This window comes from Myotis myotis, unplaced genomic scaffold, assembly GCF_014108235.1.
Source record: "Myotis myotis isolate mMyoMyo1 unplaced genomic scaffold, mMyoMyo1.p scaffold_m19_p_9, whole genome shotgun sequence".
Classification (NCBI taxonomy): domain Eukaryota; kingdom Metazoa; phylum Chordata; class Mammalia; order Chiroptera; family Vespertilionidae; genus Myotis; species Myotis myotis.
Genome location: NW_023416401.1, coordinates 10,737,002 through 10,761,863, shown reverse-complemented (window position 1 = coordinate 10,761,863; position 24,862 = coordinate 10,737,002). Strand labels below are relative to the sequence as shown.

The 24,862-nt window shown below is 51.6% G+C and overlaps 1 protein-coding gene across 6 annotated transcripts in view; it reads left to right on the top strand.

The window, feature by feature from the left end:
• Window positions 1-24,862, top strand: part of CTIF (cap binding complex dependent translation initiation factor) — a 235,293-nt gene that overhangs the window by 190,253 nt on the left and 20,178 nt on the right. For all 6 annotated transcript variants that reach the window (XM_036322505.1, XM_036322504.1, XM_036322503.1 and 3 more), the window contains one exon: window positions 10,554-10,709. In XM_036322505.1, coding sequence (XP_036178398.1) covers window positions 10,554-10,709 — 156 coding nt within the window. The remainder of the gene's footprint in view (window positions 1-10,553; window positions 10,710-24,862) is intronic.

Here is a 24,862-nt window from a genome sequence, read left to right as displayed (position 1 = left end):
CCCCACCCCTGTTGCCAGCTCTGGTTCAGTCACCTGTCATCAGTACCACCCAAGTTTCTCGCTTCTCTCTTCAGGGGCACCATCACCCTTGCCTGGCTCTGATTCCTGCCACACACTGGCAAAGTGGGGGAGGTCAGACAGACTGCCCATCACACCTGGCATGGATGTCCTTGGTCCCCGACTTGGGAAGGCCAGGGAAGCAGGGTGTCTCCCCTGCCCTGGCGACTGTCATTCTCATGGTGAACAGCCCTGCCACCCTTTCCTACATGGAGAATGGAAGACTGTGGGAGATCTTGGGGATGGCCCGGTTCCGAGGCTGGGTGGGAGTCAGATCATCCAGCCCTGTCTGGCTTCTGAGCCCACTGTGTGTGCTCACGACACACCAGTGGCTTCCAAACATCAATTTTAGCAGCAGAGCTATTTTTCCTAAACTCGACTTCGGTCATGTCCTCAGCCATGTGAAACTGACCCAGCAGAGGGGCTCTGCCCGGAATCAAGGCCCGCTAAGCCTCTGCCTACCCACTGCCCGTCAGCCACCCCCACAGGTGACCCGAGGCTCCTTGGAGCAACATGAGGGCCATCTGGTCTGCGGCCTGGAGCTCACCGCTCACCGAGAGGGCCTGAGTGCTTCTTTCAGAGCCACCCCTCCCCTGAGGCACTGGGCACAGTGCCGACGTCAAGTCCAGATGGGGAGGACCAAACGGAATGGCATGTTGTAATCGCGGGCCCATCCAGACGGAGACATGCAAACAGCTTCCATGCATGTCTTCGGAGGAAAGAACAGGCGTGACCTTCGCTTTTACGTCTGTATCCACATGTGTTTCCCAGAGGCAGGGCAGGAGGCAGGATCCCCATTTCACAGATGCGCATTGTGGCCTTCCCCATGCCCACTGGGCCTTACGGAATGTCCTCCTCTCTCCCAGCCCCCGTCCACGTGCACCGCCCAGGGCTGTTTCTTGACTGTCGTTCAGAACACGGTCTGGGATACAGCTTGATAAAAGATGTGCGCTCCCCCGTTACGGCTTCCCTGAGGAATAATGACCTATAAATGCTAGTGTGACTTTTGAAGATTTCATCTCTAGCAAGGTTCAAAGCCACGGGTAGACTTGGGCTACAGGCTGAGTCATTCTGGAATCCCCATTATAGGCCAAATCTTTTCGTGAGCATTTCAAGGGGTTTTCTCAAATTCTATAAATAGTTTAATAACGCCTGTGTAATCATCTATTTTTACCGCCAGCTTTCCAGACGGTTTCAGAAGTAACGGGGCTACTCATTGAGAGTGGGATTTCACAGCATTCAGTTTCCGATGGCTTCCAGAGCATGGCCTGTGGGCCGGCCCTGAGCTGTGGGATCCCAGACAGACTTGCTGCCTGGAGGAGGTGCCCTGACCCTCTTGGTGGAACCTGACCAGGCAGTAACTCTGAGAGCAGACTCCAGGAAGCTGGACAAGCTGGATTCTGGCCTCAGCTCCCTCTTACTCACATGGGAAAGCCTGGGCAGGACACTTGTCCACTGTATACCTCGTTTGGCAAATTGCAGAACGGGGCCATAGTAACCCTTTTCTATTTCGGAGGGTGCTCGCCTCTGTTTCATCACTCGATCGCCTCGTTGACCCTGTGCAGGCCAAATAGTCTCTTCCCGTTTTACAGGTGAGGACACAGAGTCACAGACAGACACCGGCCCTTTCTTCTTGCTCCTTGAGCTGAGGCCGTAGTGACCACACTCCCCTCTGCACAGAGAGCTCTGTATAATGGATTACACCTACCTGTGTGGGGCCAGACCCTGGTGAATACCTGCCTCCACGCCCATAGCCACTCTGGGCGGACGGCCACCAGGCAGGGAGGAATTCCAATTGTGCAGAGCTGACAGCCGGGCTCGCTCGCCTGGGGGACCTGCAGGGAGGAGGCAGGCAGCTATCCTGTCTGCAGGTGGGCCTTTTCACACAGGACGCCTGTGTAACAGACCTTTTGCTGGGAGAAAGGGCATCAGATGCAGAATCAGAGACCTGGGTTTGAGCTCGAACAGCTTCGGAAGGCTGGTCAGATCCCCAGACGACCTTGTCCTGCAGTGTGGGACACCCTGTGGGATAGATCAGTAACGCTGGTGGGAATGCCGGGGGGGGGGGGGGGGGAGGTGCTGTGTAAATGTAGGTGGTATCATATCACCCAAAGCAGGCAAGCAGCAGGTGAGGCCATGGTGCCACACCTGCACAGTCTTCTGTCTGGTTACTGAGAGCTGCCCCAGGTCTGTGGACTTCAGTGCTCCCCACTCACCTGTCCCTGGCAAGTGGTACCTGAGGGTCTTCCTGAGGCTAAATGAATTGGGCAGCCCAGTCCTTTCTTCCTGCTCAGGCTAAAAGGTAAAGTTCAGCCTCTTCTGAGGGCTTTTCAAGGCCACAGCCACAGCGGGTGCCAGCTCCCCGTGCTGAGAAGGAGGCTTCACGCCTGCGTGAGTGTGAGACAGAATTCCCACTGACTTCGCGGCTTCGCCCCACTGCATCCCAGTGCCTGCCCTCCCCCCTTCCCTTCCGCACACGGATCAGCAGAGCTGAGCTTACCTGACCTGAATTTGCCATCTCAGAAATGTCCTGAGTGCTCACATCCTGGGAAGCTTGGAAAATGTCTCCAGAATAGTCTAGATTCAACTGGAAGCGGCTGATGGGGGTTTCCAGCTATGGTGTGTCCCCTTGACCTGGAGCCAGGGCCAGGGAGAAGGCGTTCTCAGCCACAGTGCCATGAACCATTAGTCGCTGAGAATATCCCCAGTGATTGTTTTTATTAATAATAGTTAAAGGGTTGGCATTTGGGGCATGATTTTCATGGCCATTGATTACAGCAGATTCAAGATCATCACCATAATGTCACTCTTTATTCTTCTTGGTGGGACTCAAAGAGCAGGACTCACCACCAGCACGTAGGGAATTGGACATGAAGCTCAGGGGAGCATGAGCGTGTGTGAAAGCCACACTGGAGGGCCTGAGTTTGCAGTGGGCAGCTCTTCTCTCTGTCTGTGGTCTGGGGATGTCAGAGGGCCCACTTGGGTCTGGTAAATCATATGGGAAGCCCATCTCCAGGTCCACAGTGATTGGTCTGAGGGATGGTCATTTGCTGAGCAAGACAAATTAGAATTCTTCTCCGAGATTTGTGGGTTGGACGCGAGGAAAGAGGGGATCTGTCTTCCTTGGGCTCATGAGCAATTATGGTGGAGACTGGGAGCTGCTGACAGCCTTTGGCAGGAGAGAAAGTGGTCAGCATGCACAAAGCCAAGAGCCCGTGGACCAGCTGTGTCCGTGGGCCCACCCCTTCCTCACATAAGGCACCTCAAGCCCTTTGTGCTTAAGCTAGTTTGAGAGGGATTCTCTCACAGCCGAATCCGAACATGTTGGGGGAGGGGGCAGAGCAGAGTGAAGCAGTGGAGTGGGGAGGGCTTTGGCATTATGTGGGCAGGTGTCTGGGCCATGGGGGGCAGGTCAGGGATACTCAGGGTTACTCAGGGATACTGAAGTGGAAAAGAACGCGCCCAACAGCTAGGAGCAATGCAGGGCCCAGGGGACATCAGAACTCAAGGCAAGCAGCCAATCTCATGCTCACACCAGCCTCTGAGATGCCTTCTTTCTCCACACACAACAGAGAGCCACAGCAAACGGTTGCCAGGGCTGGAGTGGCCTCTAGGTCAGACTCCCGCTATTCCAGAACCAAGGTGTGGCTGAACCCCAGGACCAGGCCTCAGGGCCCAGCTGGACTGAGCCAAGCCTGGCAGCTGTGGCCACAGTGTGGCATGATGGCCAGCTGTGAGTCCAGCCTGGCGGGCGTGCCCCTTGGCTGGGGCTGCACACACACAGCCTGCCAGGAGGAGGGGGTGGCCAGGTCTGAGGCTGGCTTGGTGGCCAGATTGACACAGGATACAATGACCAGGTCTCTCTGTCACTTGCTAATCACCTACTATGCGCCAGGTACACCACATCTGTCACTCCTTAAAGCCAAGGATGTCTGTCTGACCCACTCAGAGTGATGCCAAGACCTGGGTCTTTGGCCCTCCCCTCTCCCTGGGTCATCCTTCCATGATGCGGCCCGAGTGGGTGTGTGAGAGGCAGGCCCGTGGGCTGCTGCCCGAGGAGCACTGCCCAGGATGCAGATGCTGAGCCCTGTCGCCCTTCTTTCCTCTCCCGCCTCCGGCTCCGCTCAGCTAGAAGTCTAATCCCCGGCTCTCAGCCCCCTCCATCCTCCCGTGGGGCCCAGGGACCCATCAGATCAACAGAAGAGAGGCCTGCTGCTGCACTGGTCAGTTCTCTTTGGTCCCAAGTCACAGAACCCAACTTGAGGTGGCTTAGCATCACTGATCCTTTTTCATAAGGATTCGCAGGCGTCCCCTGGAGCCCAAAGACCCCAGGAAGGGACAGGAACTGGCACAGTCGGGTCCTCTCCTCAGGCAAGGAGACTCATTGGCTCGAGGGCCTCCAGGCCTTCCTTGACTCCACCTTGAAAGGGAAAACTAGTCCCAAGTAAGCAAAGGAAGCTCACCCTCTGACAAAAATGTCACCCACCAAAATGAAACAAATGCACAAGGATGCACAGGATAGGCGGGAAGAGTATACCTGGGGAGTGAAACGGGGGCCACAAATGAAAGAAAAGGTGAGGCCGACAAGCCTACGGACCCTCTGCGCTCAAGTCTTCGATGAAGAAAAGCATGGCCGCAGCCTGTTTCCTTTGAACAGGGCGGCCTCTCGAGCAGAGATGTCTGACTGCTTATGGCGGACCGCTCACCCATCCAGTCCTGCATGGTCCTGGCCACCTCGTGGGAACCGGGTGCCATTCTAGGGGGCCTGAACTTCCTTCCTAGGGAAGAGTCAGAGCAGCAACAAATATGGGACCTGATGCAGGTGCTGAGGGCTGGGAGGAAAGGCAGAGGGTCTGGGTGGTGAGGTGGGGCTGCTCTCCCAGAGGGGCGGTGAGGGGCGGCCTCCCTGAGGAGCTGGCGTTGGAGCGGAAACCCAAAGGAAGGGAGCTGTTGAGCCAAGTAAGTAGAGCACCTTCTATTTGAAAGTTGTAAAAAATTCTGTCGAATATGCTTTTTAAGCTCTCCAGCCCGTGATCTGGGAGAAGAAAGACTGGGACCAACTCATTGCAGCTGGGCCATGACCAGCTCCCCAATACCCACCCCTCTACCACCCCATCCCTACTTCTCAGGGAAAAAGAAACTTCTTGCAGTTTCTCCTCCCACTGGGGCCATGGCAGCGGCCACCTCTCTACGCAGAAACCAACCAGCGTCCTCAGGGATGTAGAGTGTGGATGGGCAAAGTTCCCCTGGTCGTTTGTCTCAAAGAGAAGAGGAGGGAATGATGGCGAGTTTGCAGGGATTGGCTGCACTGTGCATCTACTTCCGGAGGTTTCGGAGGAATACACTGATCCTTGTGCCTTCCCCCTCCCTCCTCTCGGGCAGCGTCTCCCATGTGGCTTCTGGCCCCGCTGGGCGGGGGGTGTTTTCCCCTCTGCCTGGGTTGCAGCTGTTTTTGGCTTGACCACAGGACTCTATCATGCCAGAGTTCATGTGGTTATCCAGAGCAGGAAGAATTTCCCAGAATGCCTTGAGAAACCTGAGACACTGAATGGCTTTCAGGGCTTATTGATGTGGCCAGTGCAGGAAATAGCAATACGTCAATAAATAGTTTTAGGCAGGAAACGGGGCTTAAATGGTAGCCTTAAAGTTTGGGGAACGGCACTAGGGGTTGCTGGGAGGGAGCCTGCCAGTCTGATGAGAAGCTGGGGCCAAGTACCAGACTTTGAAATGGCTGCCACCAGTCTGAGGCCCCTTGCTGGTTCTGGATGCAAGAGGCTGAGTTTGAAGCGGAGCTGGGACCCAGGGGACGGCTGGTTTGGGTTGGCAGAAAGCTCCCCGTTCCAGAGGAAGAGCTGGCAGCCTGCGCTGTATGTGCCCAGAGGAGACACCCAGGCTGGTTTTGGTGGCCTCTTGGCTGGCATGTTCGCAACCCATTTCGCCACCCCGTTAGTGAGAATCGCCACCGCTTGGCCGATCACACTCGAAGCGTTCCGCTGCCCTCATTTAAAAAACGAAGGAGAAGGGTTACAGCCCTGCCAATTTCTTCTTCACTAGCCTGTTTTTCTGGCCATAAAAAGATACATTCACAGGAGAGCAAAGAAATGCAGGAAATAATGAAAAGTTAAAAAATAAGGATCATTCACAATTCCACTATTGAGAAACCACTACTGTTAACACTTGATATTCCTCCTCTTTTTTCAAAAATGTATTCATGGGTAAGATTATACAGTACATACCATTTTGCCTTTGCTTTCTCTTTTTTACTTGTCATTCATTCGATAGCCATTTCCCATGTTGTTATAAACTTTTCAGAAACATAATTTTTAATATTTTTTATTGATTTTTAAAGAGAGGAAGGGGGAGAGAGAGAGACATTGATGTGAGAAAGAAACATCGATCAGTTGCCCCCCCCCTGCATAGGCCCCCAACTGGGGATCAAACCTGTAACCTGGATATGTGCCCTGACCAGGAACCAAACCCTACCTTTTGTTGTACAGGATGATGCTCCAGTCAGCTGAGCCACACTAGCCAGGGCCATAAACATAATGTTTGATGGGTGCATGAATCATCATTTACTTTATCACTCCTCTATTGTTGGATACTTACGTGGTTGAATTCTTGTGTGCATTAAGCTTATTTTTCCTAGTATTTTTAATTATTTCCTTGTGCTAATTACCCAGAAGTGCAATTATTGGGTCAAACAATAAGAACGCCTTTAAAGCTTATTTGAAGATTTTTTGTGAAAGTGCTACTGATTGACACTCCCCATCCACAAGAGTTCCTGTCTCGCTGCATCCTTCCGGCATTGGCCATGATCAGTTTTCAGTGGGGCGGGGTGGGGGGGGGCGGGGGGTTGACTTTCATTCAATTGCTACTGAGATTTAATTAATTTTTTGACATTCGAATTATCTTTTAATGCCCTTTACCCTTACCCTTTGTCACATTTATTGCAGATATTTTCCCCAGAATATTATTGCCTTCTAAGAGTGTTTATACTATTTTGTTGCATTCCTCTGTTGTGTTAATATATAGAAAGCCCTTCTTTATCCAGAAATTTGACAAATACTCAATTTCATTTTCTTCAAGTTCTTATGGTTTTTCCTTTAAACACACACACACACACACACACACACACACACACACACACGCATTTACCTCTTTATTCCGTCTGGAATTCATCTTAGGGCCCAGTGTGAAGGGAGGCTCTGAATTATCCTCTCCCCCCACCCTCTCACATGTGGACCGCTGTCTCTGCGCCGTGGCTTCAGTGAATAACGCTTCCTTTGCCGCTGATTGGTGGCTCTCTGGGGACCATGTGATGACCCCTATGGGTGCCGAATTTGTTTCTAGGCCGTCCGACGTAGCTGTACATTCTTAGGTCAGTTCCACGCCCTTTTAGTTATCCAGGTTTCAGGTAGGTGAAATGCAGCTCCTTCCAGTTTTGTTTTGTTTTGCTTTGTTTTTAGCTATCGCCCCTGTTATTCTCTCGAAGTACTTTCAGGATAATTTTTTTCAAGTCTCCATTCCCCCTTACCCTCCAGCGTTCCCATTGGAATATAGAGTACAAATTGGTGCTGAACCCGTGAACCACTTCACGGAGAATTACCGTCTTTGCAATGCTGTCCACCCACTAAGGAACACTATGTGTATCTTCCCTTGTTTTCAGACTTTCTCTTAAATCTCAGTTCAATTTGCAGTTTTCTTCATAGAAATCTTGTACATTCCTTAATGTCAGTTAAGAATTTATATTGTTTTACTTAAAGGGCTTTTGTGCATTCAATTATCTTGCTGATTAATCCTATCATAGAAAAACTATAGACTTCTGTGTATTAATTTTGCATTTAAATACAGCACTAGTTCATTAGTTAGTCCATAAACTCTCTTATTAATTCTAATCTTTATTAGAGAACTAGAGGCCCAGTGCACGAAACTCGTGCAAGGAGCTCAGCCCTTGCAGCCCCAGCTTCATCCAGAAGGTCATTCGGACGGTCAGTCCACCGTCCAGTCTAATTAGCATATTAGCTCTTTATTATATAGGATTCTCTTGGGTTTTGCATATATGTAATCATGTTACTAGTAAGTCATTTTATCTTCTTCCTTCCAAGGGTCATGGATGTTTCTGCTGTTTTTTAATCAGGCCCATTGATGTACTATATTATGTTGGCAGGTTTCCTGATATTAACTCATCTTTGCCTTTCTGGGATAAAATCTACTTGGTTATTGTGGATCTATTTGCTGGTATTTCATTTAGTACTTTCACATCTATTCACATTAGAGAAATTAGCCATAGACTTCCTTGTTTGAAATTTACTATCATTATGAGATTCGGGTAATAGGGAACTGGAAAAGCTTATCTTTTTCTATGTTCTGGATCAATTTGCAAAGCAGAGTAGTTATCTAATTGTTTTAAAGTTTGAATAACTTACCTAAAATATCATAAATGTAGACACCTCTTAATTCTTTCAGAACTTTTCATTTTGTTTTATGGCCTTTAGTCTTCTCCAACTTTTCATTTCTATTTTTTTAGTAAAGTTTGGTATATTTATTTTTTAAATCACCTATTTCATCATTTTTTCCAAAATCATCAGCATAGAGTTATAAATAGCTTTTATTTCTCTTTTTACCTACTCCATATCTATTTTCAATTCTGTTGGTATTTCTAAATTTATTTCTAGTTCTTGATTTTATATGTAATTTCTGGCTTTATCAGTAGTATGTGCTAAATTCAATAGTATATTTTACTTTCCTCCATATATCCAAATTTTAGCATGTAATAAATATTTTAAAATATGAGGCATTTTACATTCTTTTTTTATACCAAGTCTTCAAAAACTAGTGTCAGTTTTATACCTTACAGCACATCTCAGTTTGTGTATTTATTTTTCATTGTGGTAAAAAGAAAAAACACATAACATAAAACATACCATATCTCAACCATTTACAAGTGTACAGTTCATTCATGTTAAGTATAAGTCACATTGTTATGCAACTCATCTGCAACACTTTTTCAACTTGCCCAAAACGGAAACTTTAACCCATTAAACAACTCCCCAGAGCCCCCTGCCCCCAGCCCTGGCAACCACCATTCTTCCTGTTTCTACTCGGTACCTTCTGGAACTTACAATGTTCTGTGACTGGCTTACTCACTGAGCCTAGTGTCCTCATGGTTCACCCGTGTTGTCGCATGTGTCAGCCTTTCCTTCCTTTTCGAGGCTGAGAAATATTCCATTCTCTGCATAGACCACTTTCTGTCACTCACCCATTGATAGACACTTGGTTGCTTCCACCTCTTGGCTCCTGTTGCAAGTGCTGCTGTGAACATGGGTATGCAAATATCCTGCTTTCAGGGGTTTTTTTATATATATATACCCAGAAGTGGAATTGTGGGGTAGTATTGTGATGATGTTTTTAATTTTTGAGGATTGCCATACTGTTTTCCATGGCAGCTGTATCCTTTAGGTTTTTTGGGATTTTTTTAAGACAAGCACATGAGTGGGATTTTTTTTTTCCAAACATCTGCTATGTAAGATTCTTTCTCCTGCTTTCACTCATAGCTGGCTGTGTTCTTTTATCCTCAAGCATATGAAGATGTTGCCTCAGTGTCTCTAAATTTTAACATTAAATGTACAAGTAAAAGGTCAGCAATGTTGTTGTGCCTTTGTGAGAAATCTAGGGGTTATTTTTTTTCCTTCACAGCTATTTGTAGAATTTTTTTTTCTCTTTGAAATTAAAATGAAAATTCTCTTGCTAAGTAAATGTGAGCTCCCAACATCCCTCTACCTGGAATCCCCAGTGGCTTTTAAGACCTTTTCTTGTATCGTAGCTACGAGTTAACATGTCTTATCTTAGCCTTAATGCAATGGCTGGCACTCAGTCGGGCAATAATACTTTTAAGAATGAATGAATGGCCCTAGTGGTTTGGCTCAATAGATAGAGCATCGGCCTATGGACTGAAGGGTCCCGGGTTTGATTCTGGTCAAAGGCACATGCCCAGGTTGTGGGCTCGAGCCCCAGTGGGGGGCATACAGGAGGCAGCCAATCAATGATTCTCTCCCCCCATTGATGTTTCTATCTCCCTCTCCCTTCCTCTCTGAAATCAATAAAAATATATTTTTAAAAAAAGAAAAGAGTGAATGAATGACTAATTTTTTCATTATCCTCTAGGCCCCTTGCAGGCAGGGGCTGTAGCTGCGTCTCCACCCCAGTGCTGGGCCTCCGTAGACCCCTGCTGACATGCACCGGGCAGTGTTCTAATTGCCCTCCCTCGCGTGGGGGGCATGATTTGGGGGTTAGCAAAGGGAGAGCGCTTAGGCACAGGGAGTTGAATGGCGGACCTGGGGACCCTGAAGAACAGGTGCTGTGGCACTGCTCGCCCATTCCCGTCCTTGAAAACGAGGACCAGCCCTTAGACGGCGGCCCGCAGCAGAGAAGGCAGCAGAGGGGGTGGTACCCGGCCCCGGCCCGCCAGGCTGACTCGGTCTCTCGTTCCTCCGCAGAAGGACTTCACGGTGCGGGAGGCGCTGCAGCAGCAGGACGTGGAGCGCTGGCTGGGCTTCATCACCTTCCTGTGCGAGGTGTTCGGCACCATGCGCAGCAGCACGGGCGAGCCCTTCCGCGTGCTGGTCTGCCCCATCTACACCTGCCTCCGGGAGGTAAGGCCCCGCCATGTCTGTGATGGAAACTCCGCCTGGGGCACCGGGGGAGCCATGGGGGGACCAGTGATAAAGCGATTATCCTTGGTAAGGAGAACCGTCCCCTCCCCCCGCTGTTGACTAAAGCCAGCTCTTTATTGATTGCGTTTACATATAAAGGTAAATGGCCCCCAAAGAAAGCATGGCTGACTCAGGCTGCAGGAACTCCTCACTGAGGACGCTGCCTGCAGTGAGTATTATTATTTGAATGAATGGATCTTGGGCCTCGGTCAGTTCCCATTGAATTACTTATTTTTTTAAAAAAAAAAGATTTGCTTCTGAAAAAGAAATAAATAAGAACAAGCCAGAACTTTTGAGAAGCAAGAGGTCAGTGGGGTACTTTCTGGACCAGGCACAATTGCCCCTTTCGAAGGTCGCCCTAGCTGCTGTCCGCACAGAATTGGCAGTGGCACATGTGGGCTGGGGGCTGAGGGGGCCGCTGGATCTCCAGGGAGAGGTTGGGGGCTGGGAGCACCGCTGAGAACGTGAGGCTGGAAGGACGGTTTGCAGCCCAGTTGTATTTTTGAGTGAGTGCCAACAGAAGCTGCAGACACGAGCTACAGAGAAGGGAGAAAGTGCTGGGGGCTCCGTGGTCAGGATGGGGAGTCCGGAAGAGAAGTGGGGGGAGGAGGGGTGGACACCAGGAGCCGGTTTTTATGTTTGGGTGACCTGTTGGTCGTCCCCAGGGCACCGTCATGGGGTTGCTCAGGTGGAAGTGTCTGAAGATAAGGAGAAGGTCACCTGGGGACACGGATTGAGCGTCATGTTGATGTGTACCTGGTGCTTAGGGCTGGAGACTCAATGGGGTCACCCAGGGAGAGTGTGCAGGTGGAGGGGAGGACGGGAGCCAGCAAGGACGTCGGGGGGGCGTGACCCGAGGCAGAGAAGGTTCCAGGAGAGCGTGAGGATCATCACAGCACTCCTTCCTGGGAGCGGGGCAGCCTACCTCACATGTGCCGTACCCGCCAGCAGCAGGTCCCAGGGCCCAAGGAGGAATGGCCTCTGGGGAACCGATAAAACCCCAGAGAAGTGGCCTGAGTTTAGCAACAAGGAGGTCAGGGGGCCGCGGTGTCAGTGGGGTGAGCACGGGAGCCACATGGGGCCCCGCTCAGGAGCCGGTGGCGTGTGGGGCCTGAGTGTGGACTAGTCTTTGGAGAAGTGTTTCTGTGGGGCCAAGGGACAGGTCTGTGTTTTTGAAGGAAGGATAGTAGAGCCATTGCGGGGGGGGGGGGGGGGGGGGGGGCGGGGGGGGGAGGGGGCAGGGTACCTGCAAATGTTCCTGAAGCATCGTTTCTGGGAAATGGTGCTTTTCCAGGCTGCGTGGCTGCCGGGGAAGCAGAGCGCAGGCCCTCCTGGGCGCTTCGTAAGCCCACAAGCCTCCGCCCGTGCACAGAGCCAGGCCTCCTCCTAACACACGCTCTCGGATTCAGATGGTTTCTCAGGCTCACACGATGGTCTCTCCGACTGTATTTCACTCCCAAAGTGTGCGAAGCTCAGAATGCAGCTCTGCGTCCCGTACCCCTCTGGGGATGATGTGAAGGCAGGAGGCTGGCCCAGGTGGCCTCGAGTGGCCTGAGTTGCCCCAAGCCCCTGACAACCCATCTGAAGGCAGAAGGCAGCACTTTCTAGGGCAGTGACCTGGATTGTCCCAACACATTCCCTCGGCGTGATCCGGGCACCTCTTGGCGTCGCCGTCACCTGCCCCCCCCCCCCCCCCCCCAGCAGGAAGCAGGGCTGAGCACTGCCCTGGCTGCTGGGACACTCTGACACAGCCTGTGGCAGTGCACACACGCTGGTGTGAGGTCCGGAAGGTGCCAGGAAGGCTGCACCGACAAGAAACAAGGACCCTCCCCTAGCGCCCACTGGTTTGATGCACTGAACTCCGTGGGGAGGTGTCACGATCCCCGACCTCTGCCCTGCTCCGTGGTAAACGCGAGGAGTAAATAAATCATCTGTGGCTCCCACCGTTCTGTCAAAGAGGAAACCAGAGCCCCGTGTTCCACGCCACCACTCGGGGCCCCGTAGTGAGGCAGTTCAGGAGCTTAGCCCTGGGTTCCAGTCCTGCCTCTTCCATTGCTTAGCTGTGCCATCGTGAGGGAGAGCTCGCCTGCTCTAAGCCTGTTCCTCATTTGTGGAGAGGGGTCACGCTGATCTACCTACAGGTTTGGGGAGGAAGATGGAGATGGAGAAGGTGCTAAGTGCCCTGGGGCAACTAGGTTGGAATGTGGAAGAAATGCCCCAGGGACTTGCTCTAGGGCAGGACGGCTCCCTAGAGCAGTGATGGCGAAGCTTTTGAGCTCGGCGTGTCAGCATTTTGAAAAACCCTAACTTAACTCTGGTGCCGTGTCACATATAGAAATTTTTTGATATTTGCAACCATAGGAAAACAAAGACTTATATTTTTTATATTTATTTGATATATTTAAATGCCATTTAACAAAGAAAAATCAACCAAAAAAATGAGTTCACGTGTCATAGGTTCGCCATCACTGCCCCAGAGTCTGGGGTCCTCCAGTCTGACTTGGGGCCTGGGCACACGCCCCATCTTAAAGGGGCACAAGGGCTGAATGCCCTTTGAGGGACACACAGCCAGTCTAGGCTCCACCTCACCCAGAGCTCCGGAGCTCCCAATCCAGGGCTCTTTCCAACAGAGAACTCAACGTCCCTGAAAGAGGAGATTGGGAAAGAAAGGTGCGCCCTGGGGATCTTATCAGCCCCTCGGGAGAGCCCGTGCCCTTCCCAGAATTCAGGAGACAGACACCTGAATTCTTAGTCACCTGCTGCCTCCCCTACCTTATCACACACATACTCATCCCCAGTCCTCACCCACAGCAGGTTAAGCCAGCTCTAAGAAGTTTCTGGAAGCCAAAGGCGCTGCTGCTGCCTTTCTCCTTGCTGGAACATTTTAGGCTTTTCCCCTGGGCCCTGCAGGCAGCTGGCCCCAAATCATCCGGCCCAGCCTGCCCTGGGGGCCTCCCGACTCCAGAACCATCCCCAGGCTCACAGTTCCAACTTCCCACTAAGGAGCATCCTGGCCATGCTCCGAGCCCCCCAACCAGACGTGCCCATGGCTGCACCCCAGAGTCCTGCTCAGTCCAGGTCCCGTTGGCGTGGGCCCAGACCCACCTCCTGCCTCCCTGCGCCAGGGCACTCCTGGCACATCCTCACAGCTCCCTCCTTCCATGTGGCCTTGGAGCAGGTGGTAGTTAGTGCCGATAACAGCACAGTCTGCAGCTCGGTCCAAAGCATGGCGTGCATTCTTTTCCCTTTGAACTCAGACGACACCCGAGCATTATCATCCCCATTTTCTAGAGAACAAAGAGGTCAGGCAGCTCGTCAGGGCCACACGGCCAGCAGGCAGCAGCGTCCACGTTGGAATCCAGGTCTGAGCGCCAGCCGAGTCCCTCCTGCTACCGGCCCCGCTTCCCGGCCTGGTGAGCAGAGCAGCTGCCCTCCTTCTATTCTCAGTCCACAGCCCAGCGCCTGCTGCGTGGCGGAGGCCGAATCGATCTCTGTGGAATCGATTCTGTTTTTGCCATAAATAGCATTTGCCAATCAGAGATGCTTCTTTGAGGGGCAGAGAGGAATACTTTTCAATGAGTCCTTTTATTGTTTAAGAGCCAGTGGTTTCTGCCAAGATGGTTTTCAAAGTGATTGAAGAGTGTTATTGACGACCCAAAGCTGCAGGCGTCTCCTGTCCTCCTGCCTACAACTCGTATTCGCCTCATGAGCCCTTTTTAATTTTTATAATGTTTTTAAATTTTTATGGTGGTAAGAACCCTTAGCATGCAATCCACCCTCTGAACAGATGGTTAAGTGTACAAAACAGTATTGTTATCTATAGGCGCAATGTTGTGCAGATCTCTAGAACTTAACTCATCTTGCATAACTGAAACTTTGAACCCAGGGGTTAGCAATTCCCTACTTCCCCCTCCTCCCAGACCTCTGGCAACCACCATTCTGTTCTTTGCTGCTGTGAGCGTGACTGTTTAGATACTTCATGGAAGTGGAAATATGCAGTGTTGGTCCTGTGACTGGCTTATTTCAACACTTAGCTCGTTTCCAGATCTTGGCTACTGTGAGTCATGCTGCGATGAACATGGGACTGCTAATACCTCTTCAAGATCTTGATTTCGATTCTTCTGAATAAATACACAGCAGTGGCATTGCCGGGTCATATGGTGGTTCTATTTTTAATGGTTTGAGGAACCTCCATACTGTTTTTCATAGCAGGTGCACCATTTTGCATTGCCGCTAACAATGTATAAGAGTTCTCATTTCTTCGCCTCCTTTCTAACACGTGCTGTCATATATATACATATGCCATCCTAACAGGTATGAGGTGATATCTCATAGTTGTGTGTTTTGCATTCCTCTGATGATTAGTGACAGTGAGCATCTTTCCCTCTCTGTTGGCTATGTGTGTCTCTTCTTTGGGAAAATGTCGATTCAAGTGCTTTGTCCATTTTTTAAATCTGGTTATTAGTTCTTTTGCTGTTGGGTTGTAGGCATTTCTTATATATTTTGAGAACTGACCCCTTATCAGACACATGGTTTGTAAGCATTTCCCCCATTCTGTAAGTTGCGATTCCACTCTGTTGATTGTTTCCTTTGTTGGGCAGCTTTCTAGTTTGAGGAAGTCTCGTTTGTCTAGTTTTGCTTTTGTGCTTTTGGTATCATATCCATAAAGTCACTGTCAAGACCAGTGTCATAAAGCTTTTCCCCTTTGTGTTCTTTGAGGAGTTACAGTTTCAGGTCTTGTGTTAACTCTTATATCCGTTTTGTTGTGTGTTACAAGAGTCCAGTTTCATTCTTTTGCATATCCAGTCTTCCCAGCACCATTTGTTGAAGAGTCTTCCCTCTCCCTGTTGTGTTTTTTGGCACCGTTGTCAAAGATCAGTTGGCCATATGCATAGATTTATTTCTGGATTCTCAACTCTGTCCGATTGACCTATATATCCATTTTGATTATTGTAGCTTTATAATATACTAGAGGCCTGGTGCATGAAAATTCATGCACTAAGGGGCAGAGGGGAGGGGGGGTCCCTCAGCCTGGCCTTCACCCTCTTGCAGTCTGAGAGCCCTCGGGGGATGTCTGACTAATGGCTTAGGCCCGCTCCCCGGGGAATCGGGCCTAAGCTGGCAGTCAGACAGACATCCCTCTGGCAGCCTGGGAGCCCTCAGGGGATATCTGACTAATGGTTTAGCTCCCCCTGGGGAGTGGGCCTAAGCCGTTAGCCAGACATCCTTAGTGCTGCCACAGAGGTGGGAGAGGCTCCCACCATCCGCTGCGCTGGCCAGTCATGAGCCGGCTTCTGGCTAAGCGGCGCTCCCCCTGTGGAAACGCACTGACCACCAGGGGGCAGCTCCTATGTTGAGCATTTGTCCCCGGTGGTCAGTGCGTGTCATAGCGACTGGTTGTTCCGCCGCTAGGGTCAATTTGCATATTACCCTTTTATTATATAGGATTTTGAAATCAGGAAGTATAATTCCTCCCGAGTTGTTCTTTTTTAAAATTGTTTCATGGTTATTTGGCTATGTGAAGTCTTTTGTGATGTCATATGAATTTAAGAATTATTTGTCTACTTCTGTAAAAAAAATTCCATTGGAATTTTGATAGGGATTGCATTGAATCTGTAGATCACTTTGGCTAGGATGGACATTTTAATAATATTAACTCTTTCGATCCATGATCAGAAACAAGACAAGAGTACCCACTCTCACCACTCCTACTCAGCATATTAGAAAAAAAGAAGTAAAATTATCTCTGATTATAGGACCTTATATAGAGAAAACTCTAAAGTCCCCCCCAAAAAAACTGTTAGAACTATTAAATGAATTTAGTAAAGTTGCAGGATGCAAAAATTAACATACAAAGTCCATCGCATTTCTACCCACTAGTAACAGACTATCTGAAAAAAAAATTTTTTGAGAAAATGATCCCATTTACAATAGCATCAAAAAGAAGAAAATACTTAGGAATAAACTTAACTACAGAAGTGAAAGGCGTGTACACTGAAAACTACAAACTGTTGTTAAAAAAAATTAAAGAAGATGCAAACAAATAAGGTCGTTTTTAATAGCTTTCTAAGGACCCCTTCATCCTGCTGGAGTCCTCGACCAAACTGTGGCCGCTGTGATCAGGATTTCTTGCCCAAGCTAATGGTTTCATCATTTCCCATGTCAGCGGGAGCCGACCGGCCAGGGTTTAGGTCTGGCTCCCCCAGCACCATCCTCTCCCACCCCCCCTTTCCTGACCCTGCAATGCTCTCAGCCCCCTCCACTCCTCCGTCACCTCTGTGACCCCGTGGGGATTCCACTAGCCTCCTCCCCGTTATCATTGAATGCTTTTCTCTGGGCCCCTTACTTTAAGAGCTTTGCTGAAAATTCCTCTGGCAGGGGTGCCGGTGTGGCTTTTAACCCCTTACACCTGTTTCCTTTGAACAGACTTGGCCCGTGCCTGGCGGACCTGCCTGCATACACCCCCTCTCATTCTTTCTCTCTGTCTTCCAATCTCCGCAGTCCACTCTACTCGTGATTCCCACCTTCCTGCCCTCTTCCGAGTCCGGCAGCCGTTGCCAGAGGTCAGGAGTAGAGAAAAGGAGGAAGGGAGGGGGTGCCTCTGTCAGGAATCTCTCGTCCCTCTGCACCCCTCTCTGACCCCACCAGCCTCTCCCTCTGGTTGGCTCCCTTACTCTCCTCCCCTCCAGGCCCCAGAAACCCCATCCACCCCACCCTGCCCTTCCCAGAGGAAGGGCAGGGAGGGGGCAGGCACCTCTGGGGGGTGTCTGCAAGGGGCACCCCCCCAGGGATGCAACTGGCTGGGCTCCTGGAGGAGGCCGGTCGGCGCAGGCGGGGGAGAACACAGAGGGCAGCAAGTCAGGCTTCTCAGGAAATGAAATTGCTCCGTGCAACAATGAGAGCCACTTTTTTAGCTTTTCGCATGAGCATGCATTCAATTGCTCACATTGTTTTGGCTCCAGGGGAAATCTGACATCGGAAAAGGCCGAGATGAAGTGGGTGTGGGTGGAGATCCTCTGCCGTTTCACAGGCTGAGTCTAGCAGCACAGTCTTCCAGGCACCTTTCCTTCCAGGGGGACTCCTCCTTCCCTCCCCAGAGCAGGGGACGGAGCCGCAGTCAGCGGTTATTAGCCGGCAGGGCCCTCTGTGGCCAGAAGGGGCCCAGGTCGCCCAGGGCAGCTGTGCACCCTCCCGGGGAGTGGAGATTTGAAATCATCCTCCACGCAGCCCAGTCGCACAAGGCTGCACCACCTTGAGAAGCTCGGACAAACTGACAAATTCTCAGACCTTTCCTTCAGCCAATTAAACCAAACTTGGTGGGGATGGGTTTGGGGGGAGGTAGCTAGACGCTCTCCGTGTGACTCCAGTGTGCAGGCAACACTGGAAAATAGGAGTAGCTGCATCTTAGGTGCGTTTAGTGAGCGGCCACTGGTGAGCAGAGCTGGGGGAAGGGACGGCTGGGAGAGCCAGAGAGACTTGAGTTTGCGTCCCAGCACTGCCCCTCACTAGCTGTGGGGCCTGGCTCTAATTCTCCAACCTTTCTGAACCTCAGCTTTCTACCTGTAGAAAGGATACGCACCCTGCAGGCTTGTTTTAAGGCTTAAAGTGCCTGCAGTGGTCACGTAAAGCAAGTGACAATGAGCTGGCGTGCCGCAGGTTGCTGTGGAAAGCAGCCCATGTTCCAGGCATGTCTGCTGAGAAGTGCCCCATCACACGCTGCCCCCGAAAGTCAGGTCCATTCTCCTAACCGGGCACCAAGGCCCCCCCACATTCACACACATACCCCCCTTTCCTGGGGAATCTCTGCCGAGTCCTGTATGGCTGCAGCCGCGCTGTTCCCATGGCATCTCCACAGAAGGCTTCTTGCATTCCTCCCGCCTGGAGCTCGCTCTTCCTCTTCTTCCTGCCTGACTCTTGTCCACCTTCCAGGCCAAACTCACTCCCCACCTGGTCCCCACCCTGCCCTGATTCAGTCCTCCGTGACCCTGTAGAACTAGCACCCACACAGGGCCCTTGCTTTCTGGACTTGACCTTTGCCTGGTGGTTGTACGAATGCCCTTTGACCTCTTCTTGGCCTTTTATCATTTCAGTCTTTCATGGGTACCTGGGTCTTCTCTGTCACGTAACCCAACAGCATTCTGCTCAGGCTCCTGCGTTCGCTCAGTAAGCAGTGAGTTGGTTTGCGACGATGCTACTTTCTCATTGAACTGCAGAGGTTCCCAGCTGCATTGGAAGAGGGCAATATAAATGGTGACGCTTCTCCAAACGGTTTACAATCCGCTTGGCTACCGCATCCCCAACATTTAGCAGCCGTGAACATTTATGATGGGTTGTGCACATGCATATAGAAGAAGGGGAGTTTAGGGGTCTGGGCAGCTGCTTAGGGGCAGAGGGAAAGAGGAGACGAAGCTTCAGGGGCAGTGGGCTTTGCACAGGTTTTGGTGGGGAGGGAGAAAGGGCTCTGGGAAGAAAGCTTTGAGTGGAGGCTTGGGGCCAGAGTGAGCCTGGGTGCCTGTTTGTGTCTCTGTGATAAAGAGAGGGTCTGAGCGGAGTTGTGGGCAGGGGCTGGCTCCCAGCAGGTGCATTTGGGTGGACGCAAGATGATACTGGAACCTCTGGCAGGTTCTCGGCCAGAGAGCAACCCCATGGCAAGCGTACAGGAGAGTTCGTGCATTCATTCAGCAAACACCGAGGAAAATGCCACTTCTTTATTGAACGGAACCGTCTCCTAGACACATTTTGTACTAGGAATGGATTTAGATAAAGCCAAGTCTGGGCTCTCCCTGGCCAGGGCACAGTGGAAAGAACAGGGCTCAAAACAGGGTGAGGGGGGAACAGGAATGTGGGAGAAAGCAGCCTTGCCGAGGCAGGTACCCGGCCCCTGGGCGCTGGTGTGGCCACAGAGTGCTCCAGGTCCAGCAGCTGCGGCTATGAATACCCCAGCGTAAGCAGCCATTCCTGTAACCTGCGCAGAAATAACTCCCCGCGGCTGTGCCCCCTCCGGAGATGCTGTTCCCCTCCCACTCAGCAGCCAGGGCACTCCGTGCGGGAGCCCCCGACCTGCTCAGGCACCCTCCCCAACCTCCCCCCGCCCCAACACACACACACACACAGGGCCGCGTCCCCATCTAAGGCTGCAGTTCTTGACCTCCTCCAGATAAAATCCGGGTCGCCCCCACCCCCCACCCTTTAACTGTTCCACTTCCTCAGCCAGACTCTGCGAACTGAAATGTGAAATCTGAAGCCAGTGTTCCCCCTAGCAACCATGGTAACACAGGATCTGATAGAGAGCCTGGAGTTATAAAAATACCAGCTTCCACCAGGCACTGGTTCCACAGGGAACCCAGTCTCCACGCCGGAACCGGTTTTAAACGGTTTTAAAACCCACGAGATTTCCCAGCCTGTCTCCACGGGCTCTGGGAGGGCATCTCCACCCCCCGCGGGAGGGGGCGGCTGCCAGGGCTGGGTAGGTTCTCCAAAACCTGGAGACTCAGAGAGGACGTGGCTCTCTGAGAACTAGGTCGCCGCATGCAGGGTATATGGGTGGGAGCAGGTTTTCTTAAACATCAAGTCTTGGGCATTTTTTAAGTTAGATGGGATTGCCTCCAGCCGGGGAGTTAGAGTTGCCACCCAGGGCGTCTTCAGCACCACCAGCCCTTCCCAGTGACACAGATGGGGAGTGATTGAAAGTAGTTGTAATTAACCTCACCGTTTTCCAGTAGGAACTGTACGTTCAAGGCCTCCGGTAGAGGTGGCTAAACGTTCCTGCTCAGGGCTAAAAAGGAAAACCCAGCTCTTCCCGCCCCCCACGCATTCCCCTTAGACATGGCCAGGACGGGTTCACTTGCCCACCTGAGCTCAGCGCCGCCTGCAGGGGGCGCCTGGCCCGTGGGGTGGGAGTGGGGAGTTGGGGTGGGGGTCCTTCCCGAGGCGTGGGGCCTCCCCTGCCCCAGACTGCAGACCCGCCTGGCCTCCGCAGCCCGGGGGCAGAGCCCTCCCTGCCTCCCCCGCCTCCTCCTCGCTCTCCTCCTCCTTCCTCTTATCTCCTGGGGCCATGCCTTGTAATTTTGAAAAATATTCTACCTCAGTAATTAATGTCTGAACTTCAAGAGGCCCTGCTTTGTGCAGAGTCGCGCTGAAGGCGGCGGGGAGGGAGGAGCTGGAGGCCTTGGCGGGGAGGGGCGGGCGGGTTTTTCTAAACTGGCGAAGGGACGGTAGGGGATAAACTGTTTCTTGCTGGAGTTGTGTGTACAAGATACACACGTCCACGTAGCCGCATGCACATGCATCTGTTTAGATCAGTGGTTTGCAGCCTTTTTCATCTCCTGGCGCCCATGAACTAATTACTAAAATTCTGCTGCACACCAAAAAATATATATTTTGCCAATCTGACAAAAAATATATATAATTTTTGTTAATTCACGCCAGACAGCTATTGTGTTGGCTGTTGCCATTTTTTTATTTTTTATTTGAGGATCTAAGGGAAACGAGGGCAGTGCCCCGACTCGATAGTCAGGTATTGCATGTTTTAAGAATTCTGCGGCACATCATTTGAAAACCACTGGTGTAGATTTTTTAATCCTTTGGGTTTTAAAAAATAAGAAGACACCCGCACCGCACCCCCACGGTTTCCCAGTAGGGTGACGTCACAGTCTGCTCCGCCAGCGTGGGAGCACAGGGGAGGCAGGCTGGGCGCTTTCTGCGAGTTAGGTCCCGTGGGGGAACCTACATTTAGAAGATAAGAAAGCAGACCGCTGTGGGGCTGAAAAATGGCCATCAGGCACTTCAGATAACCCAGAAGTCAGAAAAATAAAGTTTGTCTGTTTCCCACCCTCAGGGAGGGTGTGAATAGCCCCACTGACACCTGGCCTGGACCCCTCAGCGCCCCTCTAATTGCCATGCCTCCCGGTGGCTTGCCCATCCCCCATCCCGCCCTGCCCAGCCTTCTGTCCTCTCTCAAGTAACCTCCACCCAACAATCTGGGTGCTCAGTGCTGGGCCGGCTGCTGGGCCCGGGGCACAAGCAGGCTGTGGTCCCTGCGCGCCCATCAGCTGGGGAGGAGAAGCAAAATCATGAAGTGCCCTGTGCTGGGAGCTGGTGCGTACCTCACACACAGCTCCCGGGGCCCACGCTGCGCCTTCTGCTTTACCCTGCTCCAGCTCTCAGCACCCACCCTCTACATTCAGCACGTGACGATGCCCACCTCTGCTGTCCCCGCCTGCAGCTGTGGGTAACAAATACCATTGAGGCAGCACCTGTGCGTCTGGGCCAGACCCAGTTAGGAACCACCTTTTCCCTTCTGTCCACCTCTAGACCGAGCTAGAACCCAGCTCCTCACTCGTGGCTCCATTCTCACTGCGGCCAGCAGTGATCGGGAGGCAACAGGTGGCCTGGGCCAGGCCCTGTGAGAAGAAACCACCAGGAACCACCTTTCTTGTGGTGGGAAGGGTGGGGTGCCGGGGTAGGGAGACAGACTCCAGAGCCAGACACGCAAGCGGTTCACCCTCCCTGGCCCTCAGCTCCTTCTCTGGTTGAGGATTAAATGTACTTCAGTCGATTTGCTAATTACAAACTGACTTCCTCCCGTCCCTGTAACAGGACACGCAGAACAAAGACGTGAAAAACAAAGGATGGTGGGATAAAGGATCCGTCGGTAGCATCTTTTTATCGTGCCAAATGTCGTGCTTCTTACAGAGAAAACATGTGAAGGGACACAGTAAAACCAGTCTCAGGCCTGTGCCTTCGATGTTCCTTCTGGGAGGGTGCACTTCCAGGTACCCCTCCAGGTCTCTGCCGATGCCAGTTCCTCGGAGGGTGCTCCCTGACCCTACACCCCCACCCCAGGATCTGGCTTTACCATACAGGTTTCTTTTTGTTGTTAATCTGCTTGTTTTCTGTCTCCCCAGTTAGCATGGAAAGGCTGGGGCTATGTCTGTTCTCTTAGCTATGGCCCCAGTGCCTTGAACAGTGCCTGACATGGAGTAAGTGCTCAATAAACACTTGTTGAATAGCTTAATGAAATAGAATGTCTAGATTGAACAGAGCAGAAACAATAGCTGCCCCTCTAGAGTTAGTCCGGGCAGACTTCTCTTAGGACTGTGGTCGGCAAACTGCGGCTCGCGAGCCAAATGCGGTTCTTTGGCCCCTTGAGTGTGGCTCTTCCACAAAATACCACGTGCGGGCGCGCACGTACAGTGCGATTGAAACTTCGTGGCCCATGCGCAGAAGTCGGTGTTTTGTGGAAGAGCCACACTCAAGGGGCCAAAGAACCGCATTTGGCTCGCGAGCCGCAGTTTGCCAACCACTGTCTTAGATAAATCCAGAATCCTTAAAGAGGCAAGGTGTGTGAGCAGGTTGGGGCTGGCTGGTAGTGGTCTTCGGAGATGAGCTAGCGTGGAAGAGAGAAGAGAGACACTCTCCCAAATCAAACTCAAAAGAAGTAATCTGTGCTCACAGGACCAGTGAACCCGTGCAGAATTGCTGTCAGCCAGCGAAGCTGCCTGTGTTCTATCCCCGCATTTCACTCTGGCTGAGGGGTCTTTTCTCGACTTTGGTTTGCCAGCTTCGTATGATGTTAGTCTGCCCACGGTCCGAACCCCATGAGCCACAATCAGGCTCAAGGTGGGCTTCTGGCACAGCTTCCTGGATGGAGAGCCGCGTGGAGGGGGTTCCTGAGGGGCTGCTGAGTGTGCACCTGCTGTGTTCCATGTCGGCCTGGAGATGCAGGCGGAGTAGCAGGGCCTTCCTCTCCTGCCTCTCCCATGAGGAGGGAGGTGGCAGGAGGATGCGCAGGACACAAGAGGTGCTGTGAGGGTGGGGAAGTAGGTGACAGCCTGGCACAGGAGGTGGGAGAGTGGAGCAGGCGGGGGAGGACAAACATTGAGGACAATGGAAACCTCTTAGCCCTGAACAATCTCAGCACAATTCCAGCTGGGGAGCCACTGTGTCGTATATTTTCTATTAGCTGCATTTTGTTAAAAGAGAACAGGCAAAAATAAGTTTAATATCTTTTATGTTATCCAATATATCCAAAGCATTATTTCGACATGTAATCAACATTAAAAAGATCAATGAGATTTTTAAGAATATTTTTATTGATTTCGAGAGAGAGGAAGGGAGAGGGAGAGAGAGAGAGAAACATCAATGGGAGAGTGAAACATTGATCAGCTGCCTCCTGCATGCCCCCCCACCGGGGATTGAGCCCGCAACCGGGGCACGTGCCCTTGACCAGAATCGAACTGGCAACCTTTTAGTGCTCGGGACAATGCCCAACCAACTGAGACACACCAGCCAAGGCAATGAGCTAGTTATATATATACTAGTGCAGTGGTCGGCAAACTGGCCCCTTGAGTGTGGCTCTTCCACAAAATACCACGTGCGGGCGCGCACGTACGTTACAATTAAAACTTCGTGGCCTGTGCCACGGGGCCAAAGAGTTGCATGTGGCTTGTAAGCCACGGTTTGCCGACCACTGTACTAGTGGCCCGGTTCATGGATTCGTACACATTGAAAGGAAAATAATTAGAAGAAATATTTTAATATTGCTATTTGCCCTTTCTCTGTAATGGACGCTAGTCACCGTCTATGGGGCAACTGGTGGGGCGACTGGGCCCCGCTCGCATCTGCCTTGGCCTGGCACCGCCCGCTTACCTGCTCCACCATCCTGCTGTGGTCCCGCTGTCATCAGGGCTTATGGGAGCCGGCAGTGCCTCCACTGCCGCCTGCTGCCAGCACCACGTCACCGACACCCACTATGTTCCGCACCACCCCCTGGTAGTCAGCACACGTCATAGCAAGCAGTCGAACTCCCGGTCGAACTCCCGGTTGAGGGGACAGTTTGCATATTAGGCTTTTATTATATAGGATATATTTCACCTCCCCCCCTCGGTTTTGAAATCCAGTATGTATTTTACACTTGAAGCAGCTCTCCATTCCAACGGCATGTTTGGAGTGCTCAAAACCACATGTGGCTGGTGGCTGCTGCCTGGACAGTGGAGGTCTGGAGGCTAGCTTCTGGAATCCTTAGGCTTCGGCTGCTGGAACAGTTCTGGATCCCAAAAGTATCTGCATCCTTAGAGTCTCAAAAGAATTAT